Source organism: Lynx rufus, unplaced genomic scaffold (assembly GCF_022079265.1).
Source record: "Lynx rufus isolate CCGP_SWC_20201006 ecotype Redwood Valley unplaced genomic scaffold, mLynRuf1.p SCAF_3, whole genome shotgun sequence".
NCBI lineage: Eukaryota > Metazoa > Chordata > Mammalia > Carnivora > Felidae > Lynx > Lynx rufus.
Window position 1 is genome coordinate 17,091,491 of NW_025814845.1, and position 17,946 is coordinate 17,109,436.

A 17,946-nucleotide genomic window follows, 5' to 3' on the forward strand; every position below is an offset into this window, starting at 1 on the left:
TGGCATTTTGGTGTTCGGAGACTTCACTAATCCCTCGGGCTTTGAGACCATAGTCTAGTTCTTAAAAATAAACAACACAAATAACTGTGATAGCCGGTAAGTCTGGAATAGCAGACTCAGAAATTGAGCGTGTGTGGGCAGGGAGGGGAGAACACACCTGTTTATCCTCCTACAACATTTTCATCTCCCCAGCAAAAATACGTCCCCAGATTCCCAGGTTAACCACTCCTGATAATGGCCGTGCACAACACCTGAACGAAATAAACAACATACAAAGGCCGCTTAAAGCAAAAACAGCGGAATAAAGTTTCACTTGCCCAAATGGGGAAATGAACAAGTGCCATATAATCTCATGTTTACAACCGGTAACCCTGGTTATTGCTTACGAGTCTGACACTGTACAGGTGCCTGGGTGGCTCAGTCAGCTAAGCATCTGGCTCTTGACCTCAGCTCAGGTCACGATCTCACAGTTTGTGGCTTCAAGCCCCTGTTGGGCTTTGCACTGACAGCTTGGAGCCTACTTGGGATTCTCTCTCTCTCCCTCTCTCTCTCTGCCCGTCCTACACTCATGCTTTCTCTCTCTCTCTCAAAATAAATAAATACGCTTTAAAAAAAGAGTCTAACACTGTATAATTTGATAACATTTATAGAGCTTTCTTCTTTGAAGCACTACTGAATAATTAAAGTTGCTATGGCAAACTTCTTTACTTGAGGAGTTCGTTTACTTTAGAGTAGGATTTCTTGACCTCAGTACCACTGAGATTCGGGGCTGGATAATTCTGTCTGGAGACGCTGTCTTGTCCATCGTATGGTGTTGACGGTACACCCCTGGCCTCAACCCCTGGATGTCGACTGCACTCCACAAGTTGTGACAACCAAAAATGTCCCCAGATGTTGGTTAGATATAAGCAAATCATACCCAGTGGAGAGACATTGCTACCGAGTGCAAACTAAAGCTTGACTCTGCTTCCCTGGGCAATGTCCATTTTGCAGGCATACTGTGACTTAGACACATCAACGTCTTGTAAATAGTAGCATCAAATCTTTCTACCTTCTCTGTGACCAGAAACATAAGTAATCTGTGTGTGAATGGTAGAGAATGGTTAGAAGGAAGCAGTCTACACATTTCGAAAGCAATCAAGAAGTAATTTTACTGTCCTGTAAGAATTATCGGAATCGTAATGCGTAACTGACAGATAGGATAACAATTAGGAAAATGTTAATTGTGTATTATCTGTTAAGGATCATAATGACTGAGGCAGTCTAAGAGTAAAAAACCTAACAGTCATCAGCGACTAGCTCCGATCGCATTCTAGTTCTCCACCAAACATTCTCCACGAAATTCTCAATTCAAAAACCTAAGGTCTTGTCTTTAAACCGCTTATTTGTACTGCAGCCTCGTCACTTCTTTCAAATTATCAAAGAGAAACCTTTCACATGTCATGAAGAATTCTGGTATGTGTCAAGAAGCACATTATCTAGTTTTAAAGCCATTTCTTCAATATCCACATTTTCAGTTCTGTCATAATTGTCAACTCCAGACACATGACTCTCTTTATTTTGTTCTTTCCTTACTGCCTTTAAACACTTGTCAAGTCTCTTTATGAACAAGTCCACATCCTGCGTCTTCATTCCAATGGCTGCGGCAGCATTTAGGTAAGCACAAGGGTAATTATTTGTATGTGACATAAAGCCTTGGAAAGTGTAGCCACTCACGGTTTGCACAGACCCAAGAGGCACAACCCTGAAAGAGAAAAGATTTAGCAATTTAATGTCTGGTGATGCTAACAGAATATCACTCATAAACAAAAGATATCTGTGTTACTAAGCCTTGTATCTACTTATTGAGAAGTTTAAAAACAGTCATAAATCATGACCTGATTTATAAATCATGAAAATACACTGTGGCAGCCTTAAAATAAAATTATGCAATACACCGCTATTTTACATAGAAAAGTACTGCCTGGAGAGTACCGCTCACTTATCTTCTATTAAAGAGCCATAACCTCTAGGAATTGCAAATACCTTTGTACCTTCTTCAAAGAGAAAAAAGAAAATGATTTCTGTTTTGGTACCAACTATGGAATCTGACTTCACATATACCTACCTTAATGAAATACTGAAATTTGTAAGTCAAACCACTTTGGTTAACTGTGTATTGCCTCAAAAAATCAACAAACTAAAATCACACCCATCTGATCTGTGCTGTGCAATGGAGAGCTGTAAAGCAAAGATCCAGAAAAAACTATGCACCCGCTCACAGTGGATGGTGGTCAGCAATCAGTATATTCCGCAATGGCATGTGCATTTCTTAAGCTAGATTTCATTAGCAAACTTGATATAAGCAGATTTCTACCAGTATTTCTTTCAAAAAAATAAGTCAATTAAGGTCAATCTAAACAAAAAGACAAATACTGGCGACACTAAAAGCAAGGCTAAGAAAACCACTTTAGAAGTGTCAAAACTATGCTGTGTATAGACAGAGTTCATCAAGGTAAAAGCTGAATTAATCTAAGATTTTTTTCTTTTAAAAAGTTGTCCTTTGATGTGAAATCTCTAATCTCTGGTAGTCAAGAGAGAAATGCTTTCATAGAAGCATGTAAAGAAGAGTACTTAGGGCAAGATATTTCTTTTCAAGTCATTTTTCTCTGACCTCATCAAATATAAAATGAAAAATGAAATTCATTTTTAAGCCGTGTATCTATAAGAGAAAAAAGTACACTTTTCAAAGGTAGCACTTAGACAAGAATTGCATAACCTTTTTAGTTCAGGAAATGGGCTTCTCCTTAAAAATGTTTTCATCTAAATTTAGTAATGAAGATGACTTATTTCTAATACCCTGACGTGACACCACTGAAGATTATCTAACAAAGGAAAATAAAGATAAAAATGTATAGAGACAGGCGATGTAACTTTGTTTCTGTAGCTCTACGAAACAGACAAGATCCCGATCTCCCTGAGGCTGTTTCCGGCGTGGGCCTTCCACAGGCGAGCTTTCATAGCACAACACGTTTTCCATCTCTTCATTCTTTCACTCATGACGAATCCTCAGATGCAGCTCAGCATATACATGGGGGACTATTGTTAAGGAAAGGTACTTTATTACAGGGAGCTTGGAAAAGCCAAATAAATCCAGCCTCTTTCAGACACACTCACCTGGCTCCAGACACCTGTCTGGTAAACAGCATTGAGCCAAGCTGAGTGACAGCTTTGTCTTCGTCTTCACCTAGTGTCTTAAGTGTCATGGCTGAAAGAGGATAAAGGATCCCAATGTACTTTGGTTCACCAGCACAAACTCACTCAGAAAAAAAGTACTTAATGAGGGAGACCTGACTTACGTGTGTGTGCGTGTGTGTGTTAAAGGACACATAACATAAAATGTTAGCATCTTAACCATTTTTGAGTGTTCAGCTCCGCGGTGTTAAACACACCCACACTGTTGTGCGACCATCCCCACCACCCATCCTCGTCACTCCTTCCATCTTGCGAGGCTGGGACACTGTACCTCCATTCTCCCCTCCCCTCCAGACCCCCAGCAACCACCATTCCATTTTCTGTCTCTAGGATTCTGACTACTCTAAGTACCTCATACAAAAGGAATCCTACATTCTTCGTCTTTTTGTAACTGGCATGGAGATATTACTTTTTATTCATTGTCAAGGGGCATGATTTCACTTTAATGCACTTAATAAATCTTAATAAATGCAGACAAAAATTTGTTAATATAAACGAACATACTCAGAATCAGAACAGAATTTCCGGATCACCCTTCTGAAGAGTGAACATTCCAATTAAATAGATGGAACGATGACATGATCAATATGGCAGTTTATTCAAATTCAACCATGTTTTAAGAACTTATAAAATGAGAATGTGGGATATTTTCAGCACATACATAAGGTTATGTAAGATCAACTTCTGCATATACAAATGAGAATAATCTTTCTGAGGTTACATGAGTAAACTATGTTCTCACCACCACTACTAGCTATCATTTCCTGAGGACTTGACTTCCCACACTAGATACTTTACAATCTCAACCATTCTTTAACAATTTTGCATGTGAGGGATCACTGTCTCTATTTTATATAGATAGGGGAAAGGAGGTGAGAGGTTAGTACATAGCAGAGTTGTGATTCAAAATCATACCATATCATCTTCTGTAATATAAACCAGCAAAGGACTAAATGGGATGGGTTTTATTATATATTGGTGGCATATATAATTTGTTATATATTAATATATATATTTAATATATTTTTAAATATTTAATATATATTATATATTTTCCATGGAAGCCAACTCCTGCAAAAGGCTTCAGTTACAAATGATTGTTTCCTTACTTTCCTCAGATATGCATGAAATATGAAACATTCCACTATATATATATATTTGCAAAAGGGAGAATTATGAAGCTTAAAAGCTAAATGCATAAAAGTCAACATTCATATTAACCTGTTAGTAGCCTTTGTACTACATAACAAAAATATATAGTCCTTTTACAAAGGAAATCATCATAAATATGGAGTTCTCTAACATAAAGACAATCAGGAAAACAATCACAGCATTAAAAACAATATAGATTTAATTTTTAATATTATGGTGTTTTGTTAAATGGTGAAAAATTTTATAGAGTTCTTACTAGTGACTAAATTATTTTGGTTAGAAGCAGGAGTCAAAGTATCTTTTTCTGTATATTCTAATATTGATTTGGATTCTTTCCAGTGTATGGTTTTTCATCTCAGGAATACATTAAAGCATTTCTAAAGGCTAACTAAACCTTTTCAATTTACAAATTAATAATGTAATGAATTTAGAAATATCATTGTAACCAGAAAGAATTCATACTCTTTCTAGAAATACCAGGTCCCTGCTGGGGATGGTTATGAAGCACTGATTTTTTTTTTTCTTAAGAAAAATATATTACCTAAAGATATGGGATTGTGAGGTGTATGCAACAGTCTTTCATTGTAGGTTTCTGACAGCTTCTTTAGTTGGCTGGACAAATATGAAAACATTTCCTGCAACAATAAAATGTTACATTTATTTTTTTTTTAAAGATTTTTTAAGCAATCTCCACACCCAACATGGGGCTCAAACTCACAACCTCAAGATCAAGAGTCGCACATTCTATTGACTGAGCCAGCCAGATGTCCCCAAAATGTTACATTTAAAGAAAATCAAATGGATGCTTACTGAAACTTGCCAGATTTAATAAAACAAAATCTGTTTGGTGTGGTATCTGTGCTGTAAATTAACTCATTTCTGTGCCCTGGGAGCCAGTTCTTTCCTTTGATACAATATAGCGAGATTCAAAGCCGCCACAATTATCAGAAATCACAGGATTTAGGTGAAGAAGGCAAAGGACCGGCATATTTCCTGCTTTGGGGATATTATGGAGCTATCACAAATCCGTCCTCTCTTCCGAACCTCCAGGGCTACCACTCTGGTCCAAGCTGCCATCACCCTCTCCCCTGGACCACAGCAGTAGATTCCAAATGATTTCTCTGTCGACTTCCCTGCCCCTCTACAATCTGTTCTACATGCAGAGGCCAGAGCAGTCTGAAAAGCATAAATCAGATCATGTCCTTCTCAATGATTCCCGTCTGTAAGTACTGAAAACCCAAACTCTTCACCTATTAAGGCCCCAAATGATCTAGCCCAGCCAATGTGCCCAACTCAGCAACTGTCATTCCCCCCATTTAGTACAGCGACAGCCACATCAGCCTTCTTTGCAACCACCAAACACAGCAAGCTCATTCTGGTATAAGAACCTTTGCGCCTGCTTCCTCTAGACACAAGACAGTGCTTCTCCCAGAACGTTCGATAAGCCCTCCCTTTATTATTTGCCTATTAAAGTCCTCCCGGTCTCCCTCCTACAACCACTACCTATTTTGGTTTCTTCACTATACTTATCACAATCTGAAATTACCTTATTTATTAGCTTAAATGAATACTTCCTGTGACTACCTACTCGAATGGGAAAACTTGAAAGCAGGGACTTTGTGTTCTTCGCTACTGTTTTCCAAACACCAAGAAAAACGTGCCGTACTTTTAGTATGTACGTAACATAGGAAAAAGTAGTTTAAAATGCATTTCCTTCAAAATGCACAAACTCAATATTAACAACTCCCTCAACTCAAAAGAACATAGCAACTCAAAACAAAAAAAAATTGTGTTCTTGGTCCTACTCTGGAAAATAATGTATACCTAAGAGTAGAAAATAAAATAAAAATATTTTATAAGTATAGTTCCATGTGCACATGTATGTAAGCAGTTTAATAAAGTCTAATAAAATAAATAAATCTTAAATTGGCAACTGTTTGACCTAAAATTATACTTTCTTCTAGTAAGCTCTTTATAAAGTGTTGAAATAAAAATCTGACCAAATAAGTCTTTCCTGAAGAAGCCCATTTGCCCTGACCTCCTCCAGTCACAGTCAAAACACATAAACTCTATGGATACACTAAAGGGCCAAGGGCCAACAAAGTACCAGGTGTAGACAGCAGGAAATGATACTTCTCCTACTTCGAAGGCTGCAAAAAGTGCTTCAGTTTTCTCTAAGGTAAGGGTTGGATAGTCTGATTCTACTTAATCCATCTTCTGTTAAGATTAAGAAGAAGAAAAGTCCTACCAAGTTTGTTAATTATTAATGAGTCTACTTAAGACCACAAACATTTTTTTTACACAGTATATTTTGTGCTCTGACCTGAAAAAAATTTTTAAACTAGTAGTCATTCTTAAATTTTTAGGCTATTATATAAGATCAATTGTCTCAGCATGTCAGAATTGTGAAATCCTAGATCACTAAAATAAACTGACTTTTTTATATTAGAAAACTTAACATCCATATTGGCCATATCTAATGAAGTTATGAGGAAATGTTACTGTTAGATGTAATAAACCTTTCTCTTTCTTTAAAAAACAGAGTAGGGACGCCTGGGTGGCTCAGTCGGTTAAGCGTCCAACTTCAGCTCAGGTCATGATCTAGCAGTTTGTGAGTTTGAGCCCCACGTCAGGCTCTGTGCTGACAGCTCAGAGCCTGGAGCCTGCTTTGGATTCTGTGTCTCCCTCTCTCTTTGCCCCTCACCCACTTGTGCTCTCTCTCTCTGTCTCTCAAAAATAAACAACAAAAAAAATAATGTAGAGAAATAATTAAGGAGGCAAATGTCATCACCACTTGCAAACTGTAAAGAGCTGTTTAGGCAACTTTTCTTAGACATATAAAGATTTCTTGGCCCCTCCTTCTTAAACTACCGTTCTGATATTCATTTCAGAAGGTGAAACAGTAAGAGAATCAAATGGAATGCAAAGATCAAGAGTTTTTCTGACAACTGGAACAATTCCTAATCTTTTAGTACTATACCAGTATTAATGAACAGTAGAATTTCTGGATTTCATTTATATATTTTCATCTACTATAAAGTAACTAGGTCACTAATCCAAATGCTCTGTGTTGCTTAAAAAAGAAAAAAGCAGTCACATTTTAATTTAGATGTTAACTGCTGATTTTTCATCATCTATATTATACACCGAAGTCTTAATTTGCAACTGTCTGTCTAACTCTCTTAGTCTCAAATTCAACTTCTCATAAGCAGAAACAAATCTGATAGCTAGGAAATGCCTTTTATTAGCCTCCTACATTTTCCACCCTAAGAGTAACAGCAAAATACTCACTTCAGTGGTGAGGACAAATGTAAAATATTATTCTATCCAGTATGGGTACCCCAAGAATCACCAATGTGAACACACTCGTAAAATAAGAAGCCTGACGAGTAATTAGTATGTATTTATTTGTACTTAGCTATTTCCAAAAAAAGAGGAAATGTTTCCCTAGTAACACCCCTAGAGGGTGCTTTTAAACTTACTGATGCATACATGGCTATTAAAAAACTGAGATTCTCCTAATACTCAATTTCTAATACTTTAACAAATCACTTTTAACCAGTTCTACTGATTGCTAATATCACTAGAAATCAGTTTTACCTAAAACTTTAGACTACAAACATAATGCTAAGGTACATCTTTAGACTACAAACATAATGCTAAGGTAACTAAATCTTACATATAACGAGTATGGGAGTAATTACACAAAAAAGAAAACATCTGTGAGTCAAGTTCACATCCATCTGCAAATATTTCGTGTAAAGGGTTATGATAGGTAAGCCAATAAGCAAAGAAGCTTAAATATCTTAACGTGCAATATACTGAGTCCTACAATATCTGACAGGTTAAGGCCCTCAATGTTCTCCCATTAATATCACTACATTTAAAAAATATCATTTGGAAGGCTGTACCACTATTTCCTACACTACTACTTAGCTAAGCAGTTTTTTCCTGATATATTAAAGGTACTACAAAACCTGCACTATTTTTTTGCCGCAGTTAAATCTATAACTGACATTTATTATAAAATACTTCTGTAAAGAGAGAAATTTATAAGTACCCAAAGCAAATGTATATAGAAAGATCTTACTTAAAAGAAATGAAATATTATTGATTTTCTATGTCTTTTGTGCTGTATTTAACTTAATTTTAAAAGACTCTTCACTAGACATAAACTGAACTGCATACCTGAATGCTAATGTCAGCTATATTTCTAGAATAAAAATACAAAACTTTACACCATAGTTCAAGATGTTAATGGAAGGGAAGCTGAATTATATTAAGCATTATCTTTCACATGGCCTTTTGTAAATTGATTTGCAGCTGTAAAGCCCAAAGTTTAGCCTATCCCTCCCCATAACCCCCAAATGTGCATAATTCACTGACTTTTAAGGGAAAATGTCTTATGTAATGTTTTCAAAACATACCGTTTCTTGTTACAAGATAAGATGAAAACAGAGCTTCAGAAATTATTATAATATGTCTTACAAAGTAGGTAATAGATTGAAAGGGAAACGTAACAAGTGGTCTAACACATCCATGGTACCATGAAAGGATAGGCGACAAGAGACCGCACGTACAGACCCATGCACACGGAGGTCCCCGTGTGCACATGCCAGCACGGAATGCAACGTGCTGCTCTGGCCGTGGCCAGCGGCAAGGACCTGGGTGCCCTCAGCAGGCCCTACATCTCAGGCTAACGCCCTGCTTTCAAACTCCTCTGTGGAGGCTCCATAACCAGGCCTGAGATCTGACACTCTGGTGGAAATTCAACTACTCCACTTCTAGGGCTGCAAATCTACTCAGGTTCCCAAGCTTAGCTCTGTTAGAGAACAGCATCTGAAGCTGTATGTCTGATGTTCTTTCAGAACTTAGCTGGTCTTCCAAGCCCAGCTAGCAAGCGCTGGCCACTGGAGCGGCCCTTCCGCTGTCACTCCTTATCCACCCTTGGCCCCACTCAGCAGATACTTGCAATGACGAATGATTATGCACGTGCCCTGTTCAGCAAAGCACTCTTCTAGAAGGAAAGCTAAGCAGAATGCTGGCCTTCTCTGGAAGCAAAGAGAAGTCAGGAGAAACTTCTAAGACTGATCCTTCTTTTTGCAGAGAGAAACCCATAGAAATGGTGTCTTAAATTTTAACCCCTTTCTCAAAGGGTTCTTCAGTTAAGTTCATGGCCATCTCTCCCCTCAGTGAAGCAGAATGTTGATCAGGAAGGGGCTAAGGGCACAGGTTCAATTCACACTCCGAGTGCCACTCTCTCTGATCCTTTCACACTTCAAAAAAGAAGGCTTGAGAAGGAATGGCTTCAAGCTGAGTTCTTGTCTGCCTCTACTGTGAAAAGATAAAGCGCTTTCTGAAGAGATATACTAGATGAAATAACCTCTAAAAATATCATTGTGGTGAATAAGGGCACAGAATAAAAAAAAAATCCTAAGTTTTCTTTTAACACTCCTTTTTTAGTACGCAATAACACCGATAATATAAAAAGGAGCTCTCAGTGATGGTATATAAATAGCTCCGGCTGAAGCAAAATAACTTTGCCTCAGCTTCTCCAGAGCCGAACCGATAAACTATCACGATTAAATTTTCACAGTTCAAAAGCAAGTCCATTTAAACAAAAGAGGCCCTTACTTCTGCAACAAATCCAATAAAAAAACAATATTTATGCCACATACATGCAATTAGGGCTCATGGAGGACATCCAGATTTTTCAGTGAAGAGCCCTGCCTGTTGAATGAAGTTGTTAAAGAGTAAACTTTTATTCACTCACAATGACAGGGTTCTCAAAGGAGTACTTTAATACTTTGAAGATTACTACTACAGGCGGTCTCTAAGAAATTCTACACAAAGAATTTTAAACATTAGTCTTTGAGGTTTTTGCATACCTCCAGTAGCGAAGAAGAGAGGGTCGCGAGATCATCATTTTTATGGCTCTGATGCCTAGCACAGAGCAGGAAACCGTGCCCCCAGTGCTGGACGAGCGACTGGAAGCAGTGGGAAGGGAGTGGTTAAGACACAAAGCGCAGAGGCGTTAGAACCGCACAGACCTGGGTTTCAGTGGCATTTTTGGCATTTCTTGTGCTCTCTGGATAAGTACCTAACTTCTTTGAGCCTCAACTTTATCTGTAAGATGGGGATAATACCTACCTCATAAACTTGCTTTAAGTCGTACATGAAATAATGAATATAATAAACCTAGCAGAGCTCCTGACATACAGCAAACATTCATAAAAATGCCAACTTTCCACCCACCTACTTTTCCCTCCTAAAAGAGTTTTCTGGTTAAAATAACTAACATTAGCTGGCAGGACTCTCATAGACACATGCCAACACCCCATAGCTATAATCCTATTCTTGTCGTCCTGTGCATTCCACTCTATTCCATCCAGATAAAAGGAAAAGAAAAAAAGTTCCGGATGTTACAAAGACAGGTACTTCTTGACATCTGAGATGGAGCCATCCAACTTGTAAATATCACCAGACATAAAATTAGTCTCATAAAATATTTGTTCGATGATTAACAAAGAACAAAGTCCCAATGAGAAGCAGAGCGGGGCTACCTGCTGGATCTATTCACTTGTTAAGCTACATATTCCTACAGGTCACTCTCAAGGCAGGTGGATTTTCTATGCTGAGCAAACTGTACACACGCAAGGGTGTTTGGAATCATCTAAATGTAAGTGAAAAATTTAAAGTCAAACCCTAAATGTCAGAAGTCAGAAGAACCATGGCATCACAGAAATTCTTAGATTCCAAAAAGATGACAGAGCCCCTGTAAGATCAACAATTCCAAAATCCTATGGTAAGGAAATACATTTGGAAGAGGAGTAGCCTGATATAGCACCTGTTACACACCACAGGTTATCACCATTTTAACTCGTTCCTTTTCACAAGTTATGGTGAGTATTGAGAAATACTGAGAAATATTCCTATGAGAACATCTAGTTCATAACGTCAGTATCAAAAATTATCTGCTCTCTAACTGGAAGATACTTATTCTGCGTAAAACAAGAGATGACCACGCCAAAGTAAACCTAGGTGTTCCCTAACACCTCCCGTTAGTTCATTCAACCAACATCTGAAGAGCATCTAGCGCCTCAAGCAAAGGACGCTAAGCCCAGAGGGATGAATGCAAGCTCCAGGCTGGACACTAGTCTCCCAGACTCCCCGTCCAGAAGGACCAAGTCTCATTTCACACCCCTGATGGTGATTTCTGGGGGGTATGCACTCAGATAGTCAGTTTAACATGCTAGCTAAATAAACTTAACTACAAAATCACTCAAGACTGATATTAGTTTATTACAGCAAATACATAATTTTATTAGCTATTATCATATATAGTTTCAATTGAAGAACAGAAATAGGAAATGCTGAACAGTACACTTATTTGATACTGTACCAGCATATAAAAATTTTTAAGGTTTCAGGGCGTCTGGCTGGCTCAGTTGGTTAAGCATCTGACTTCAGCTCAGGTCCTGATCTCATGGTTCATGGGTTCAAGCCCTGTGTTGGGCTCTGTGCTGACAGCTCAGAGCTTGGAGCCTGCTTCAGATTCTGTGCCTCCCTCTCTCTTTCTGCCCCTCCCCCCACTCTCTTTCTCTCTCTCTCTCTCTCTCTCAAAAATAAACATATATTTAAAAAAATTTTTAAAAGTTTCTATCTATATGATAAACAATAATCTTTAAATGTCTAACCTAAAACTTGATGTAATAGTCTTCTCAGAGATCTTATATTTCCAAAAATGAATTTTTAGCCAAATCTGCAGAGGGACCATTAGAAGGCAAAGAGCAACAACAATACAAGAAAGGACTATAACTAGGACAACTAAAGAGATCAGAAACAGATAACTAACAAGTTATATTTTTAAACCTTTGGTATTTTGGGATATTTATATAGTCCATCTCAAAATCCATAAAATATTATCTACCTATGTACTAAAATGCTAAAAAGTTATGTTTCTTCTCCAAGTTTCTGTTATAGATACAAGTGACCTGTGTGCCTCCAAAATAATGGGTTTCAAACTAGGATGCGCATCAGATTTATCAGGGAAGTTTCTTAAAAATGCAGTTGTCCTAGCGCTTCTTGGCCTTTTGGCTAAGATCAAGTGTAAAAATGCAGTTGTCTTAGCCCCACTCCAGACTTACTGAATCTGAATTTATCATAAAGGAAAGTTAATTTTATGAAGTGATCTAGAACAAACTCTCTTGGAACCGCATAGGACTTTGCTTTCTAGACTCAGTCTAGAATATCCTGTAAGTAGGGCACTTAGGTGGCTCAGTTGGTTGAGTGCCTGACTCTTGATTTTTGGCTCAGGTCATGATCTCACAGGTCCCTGAGATCAAGTCCCATATCAGGCGCTGACAGTGTGAAGCCTGCTTGGGATTCTCTCTCTCTCTTTCTCTCTCTCTCTCTTTCTTTCTCTCTCTCTCTCCCTCCCTCCCTCCCTATCTCTCTCTCTCTCCCCCTCTCTTTCTGTCTCTTCCCTGCTTGCACTCTCTCTCTCAAAATAAATAAATAAAAACTTTTAAAAAAATACCCTGTAAGAGTTGTACAGGTATTTTAGCCATCGAGTCTAATTTATGATGACACCATAAGAGTCTAATAATAAATGCACAAGTTGTACCTTCATAGAACAGATGCCACTTCGTCAGGGAGGCTTTCCCCAACCCTCTCAAAACTGGGTTAGGTGCCCCAGCTGGGTTGGGTGAAACATGCTCTCATATCTTCTGCTTGTCCTTACATAAAGCCAAACAGATTTGTAATTATTTATTTAACATCTAGATTTCCCCCGACTATAACTTCCATGAGGGTAGAGACTACGTGAGTCTCACTGGTGAATTTAACCTTAGGGCCTAAGCATAAACATTTCTTTGCCTGAATAAATGAACAAGCAAGGTCCAATACTGCCAACATAATGTGGGGGCCAGAGTATAAAGGATCATGATGGCAGGGTAAGCTTTGTCTTGCAGGCAACCAGAACTCAAAGCAGAATAACTTGAAAAACTTTAAAGTATTGACCTGGCACACTCATTTACAACACAGCAAAACAGAGTAGGCTACAGATTAGAAGGAGAATTAGTAAATTCCTGTAGCCATCCAGGGGTAGATATGGTAAGGGCCTGAGCTAGGGAGCGGTAGCAGTGGAAGGGAAAAGGAGGAAATGAATGTTGGGAAACATTAGGAAGGACTCAAGGGCATAAGAGGAATCACAAGTATCAGTGTCAGAAGTCAGTTTAAAACAAAAAAGGGAATTTGTTGGTTCATCTACAGCCAAGTCTACAAGGAGGCATGGCTGGATCCAGAAACTCAGATGATTCTTAGTTCTGTTTTCCCTCTTAGATTTTCTAGTCCCAAGAAGGCTTTCTTGGTGAGGCCAGAAGTATGGCAGGTGAGTAATAAGATCATATGCTTACAGTTTACTATCTCCAAAGCAGCAAACCCCCTCTCTCTCAAGACTCTATCAAGTCTGCTGGAAGGAACCGACCTCCACATGCCCACCTGTGAACCAAGCTAGCCGGGTCATATGCCCACCGCTCCGACAAAAGGAGGAAAGAACACTGTCACTGACAGTCCCACTGGGATCACCTGGAGTCAGGGAGGGGCAGCTCCCCATCAACTGCGATTCTGTACAAATACCTTATATCCTTTCTTTTTTTTTTTTTTTCAACGTTTATTTATTTTTGGGACAGAGAGAGACAGAGCATGAACGGGGGAGGGGCAGAGAGAGAGGGAGACACAGAATCGGAAGCAGGCTCCAGGCTCTGAGCCATCAGCCCAGAGCCTGACGTGGGGCTCAAACTCACAAACTGCTAGATCGTGACCTGAGCTGAAGTTGGACGCTTAACCGACTGCGCCACCCAGGCGCTCCAAATACCTTATATCCTTTCTAAAATACAACTGAGCTTTTTTGGCCAGCGTTGCTAAATTCATTCATTGCCTTTGCCTCCCTTGCGTATTGGTAGACATAAGTCTTCAGATTTATAGCTATGTAAGATAACTACACAGCTACCAGGCTAGATTACTTATCCATATAGGAAAAAAGCAGCAGAGTTTAGAGGTTAAGATAGAGGGTCAGAGGCCCAATTGCCTAGCGTTAAACCCATGGCCCACAATTTACCTCAGACACATTATTTATCCTTCCATCTCCCGTAAAAATGAGGATGACAGAAACACCTCACAAAAAATCTGCAAGTTCAAATGCCTTTTCCATAGTAAAACAACCAGTTGTAGGAGAGCTAAGACCCACGGGCACTTAATACAACTAAACTCTCATATGAACAATACAAACAGGTGATAGTTTTGCTCATCTATAAACAGGTCTCCTCTGTCATATGGAAAAGGCTCCTTGGAAGATTTGTTGAGGTCTTCTCTTTTTTTTTTTTTTTTTAATTTTTTTTCAACGTTTTTATTTATTTTTGAGACAGAGAGAGACAGAGCATGAACGGGGGAGGGGCAGAGAGAGAGGGAGACACAGAATCGGAAACAGGCTCCAGGCTCCGAGCCATCCGCCCAGAGCCTGACGCGGGGCTCGAACTCACGGACCGCGAGATCGTGACCTGGCTGAAGTCGGACGCTTAACCGACTGCGCCACCCAGGCGCCCCGAGGTCTTCTCTTAACTACAACAATCTATTACCGTGATGATCACTTCGGGGAGTTGATCAAACTGGAGTTTTAGTCAAATCATTTGGAAATGTTTGTTAGGTTTATTGAGGCATCATTTACATACAGTAAAGTTTCGGAGGCCCAGTTTTCAGGGGTTCACGACTATGAGTTTGGACAAACATATACAGTTATGAAAACACTCCCACTCTCAAGATACAGAACAGTTTACTACCCCATGAGTCCCCTCGCTCAACCCAAGACTCTGACAACCACTGATCTCTTCTCCGTCCGTCCTGATATGTTTTTTGCCTTTTCCAGGATGGCATACAAATGAAACCATTTAATATGTATCTTTTGAGCATGGCTTATCTCATTTAATATAAGGCCATTATTTTGAGAGCCATTATTTTGTTGCACATATCAGTGATTTGTTCCTTTTTATTGCTGAGTATTATATACACAGTTTGTTTATACACCAGATGACAGACATTTGGGTCGTTTCCAGGGTCTGGCAATACTGAATAGAATCACTACAGACATTCACGTATAGGTTTTTGTACAGACATAAATTTTTATTTCCCTTGAGTAAAGAACTAGGAGTGGGCTGGCTAGTTTATATGGTAGCATATGTTTAACTTTATAAAAAACTGCGAAAGTGTTTTCCAAAGTTGCTGTACCATTTGTGTTCCTATCAGCAATGTCTGAGCGATCTACTGGCTTGAGAGGTTTGCCAGGATCTAGCACTGCCAGCTTCCTTCTGCGAGGTGTGCCGTGGCACCTCACCGTGGTTTTCATACGTGTGATGTTGAGCATCTTTTTCCATATCACGTAAGTATTAAGAGAGGTCCTCACAATATAAACAATTACTTTCCTATGGACTGTTTTTTGGGGGGTGGGGGGGGCGGTGCGAGGACTAGAGTAAAACAGGGAACAAAATTTTTCAACTTCTGTTGCATATTCATAAGGCTGTTGAGAGGATCTACCACAAAACATACATAAAGTATCTTAAAATACGTGAAGTGCTATTAATAATCTAAGGGACTACAACTGCTACTGATGGTTGGGAAGTTACACAGATACAAAAACTGTCCCAGGGGCCGCTAGCTCTCCCAGATGGGAGATGAATAAAACATTTTAGTCTGACCCGCCCTGCCAACACTGTCTCTGTCTACAATTCTGGAGTTGTCCTGAATTAATTAAAGCTAGTTTTTAGTGTTGGAGACAAAGTCTAGTTTTCAAGCACAAATGTCACTTTTCTTTTCACAGCCAACATAACCAATGAGTTCAGCATTGCAGTAATGACAAGGGATGAATTTATTATTTTAGAATGAGAAGCTAGCTAACTTCTGACCTGGTTCTTTCTCCTGTGACTGACATCTCACACCTATACAAGTCTTCAGACTTCCAAAAACTAAGAGGAAACAAACCTGTATGTTTGTTTTTCAAGGGCCTCTATCTTTAAGTGACAAATGAACTGATTTTTACTGAACTAATAAGAATCTCTGATGTAGGAGTTTCTCAAAAAACACAAAAGCAAACTCACTTGTCCAAGATCTCTCACCATATCTGGACAGACAGGAGAGAACGATTCACCGAAAACCCCCTGGGGTGATTCCAGATCAAAGTAAATGCTCTACGACCACACTAGCTAGCCATGCCTTCCAAGTGGCAGACCAAAAGGCAAAAACACCAGTAATATGGAAGGATTTTAGTCAAGGGTATGATTTTGTACCGAAATGGAAAACTTACCTTTCTTTCTTTTAATAGCTTCTTATAGCCATTTGATCCAAGTGATAATAAAGTAATAAGGACATCTAAAGAAGGTGAAGCAGAAGCTCTTCCTGAAATAAGATGAACAAGTCACATTCAGGGCAGGGAAATTAAAATTTATTATAGTGGTCTAGGTACAAATGGAATTTTTGTTTGTTAGTTACTTTTTCTGAAGAGCAACTGATTTATTTACCTGGATACATCTTGCTGATTTCCTGAATGAAGGAATCATTAAAGCCAGCAATTATAGCGCCACCTACTGGAACCATGAAATTTTTGTCCAAGCTCTGTACGAAAGCATCTATTCTACCAACTCGAGCCCCCTAGAATGAAGTAACATGTAGTATTACAGATTGGCTTCTAGAAAAAGAGACGACAACTGCTATTAACAAGTAAATACCATTAAACAATGCATGAAATATCAGATCAAATATCCTAATTTTCTTTGTAACAGTGCCAATAAAGGATTTTTAAGTATTAAATCAGTTTTTAAATGCTGCTCCTTTTATGTGAAAGAGCACTTTATACTTTACAACCTGCTTTCATACAAACAAATCATTAACTCCTCACAACACCCTGGGGAGGAAGGCAGCGTTTCCGTAGTAGTTCAGGTGAGAACTCAGCTTTTCACCTTAATGTTGGATAAGACGGTCGATTCTTCCCTTGTCTCTCATCTGTGATCTTCCATTTGACAATAAATGCCAACAGTGGGTCCTACAACTATTAACTAACTTTAAACAAGAGTGGCCACCGTAATCTAATAGACGTTAGCCACCCATGTTGCCAATCAGTTAGCTATACATTTAAGTACTGTACTTCTCTTTGATGCTTGGATAATCTACTACCTGCATGACCACTTTAAGCGACAATCTGTGCTCCTACCACCATTCAGACAACAGGAGAGAAAATTTATTTTTAATATCAACTAATGGAATCTTTTTTGTATACTCTTGGCAATGTTTCTAAAGAACTCGTGTTTCCTAATGTCATAATCTTAGGTGATCTTATTCCACTGCAAATGAACTTCAAGTGAAAATCTAATATTCTAGTGAAAAAATGAATACTTACCTACTAGAAATGTAAAAACTAAGTTCTAGCCCCCATCCAACATAGTCTGTGACCTTCTATCTAATGTGCTTCAATTTTCTCCTCTTAAAAATAGAGATACTATCTAAATTTCAACT

At 38.7% G+C, this 17,946-nt stretch overlaps 1 protein-coding gene across 2 annotated transcripts in view; it reads right to left on the reverse strand.

The window, feature by feature from the left end:
- Nucleotides 1–543: 543 nt before the first annotated feature.
- Nucleotides 544–17,946, reverse strand: part of SEPSECS (Sep (O-phosphoserine) tRNA:Sec (selenocysteine) tRNA synthase) — a 33,993-nt gene continuing 16,590 nt past the window's right edge. Inside the window, exons 7-11 of one of the 2 annotated variants that reach the window (XM_047091214.1) lie at nucleotides 16,956–17,085; nucleotides 16,742–16,833; nucleotides 4,928–5,021; nucleotides 3,157–3,247; nucleotides 544–1,744 (exon numbers count right to left, since the gene is read on the reverse strand). In XM_047091214.1, the coding sequence (XP_046947170.1) occupies nucleotides 1,441–1,744; nucleotides 3,157–3,247; nucleotides 4,928–5,021; nucleotides 16,742–16,833; nucleotides 16,956–17,085 (711 nt within the window). In that variant the 3' untranslated portion in view covers nucleotides 544–1,440. Of the gene's footprint in view, nucleotides 3,079–3,156; nucleotides 3,248–4,927; nucleotides 5,022–16,741; nucleotides 16,834–16,955; nucleotides 17,086–17,946 lie in introns of both variants that reach the window. The other variant, XM_047091215.1, reaches the window with a different exon arrangement.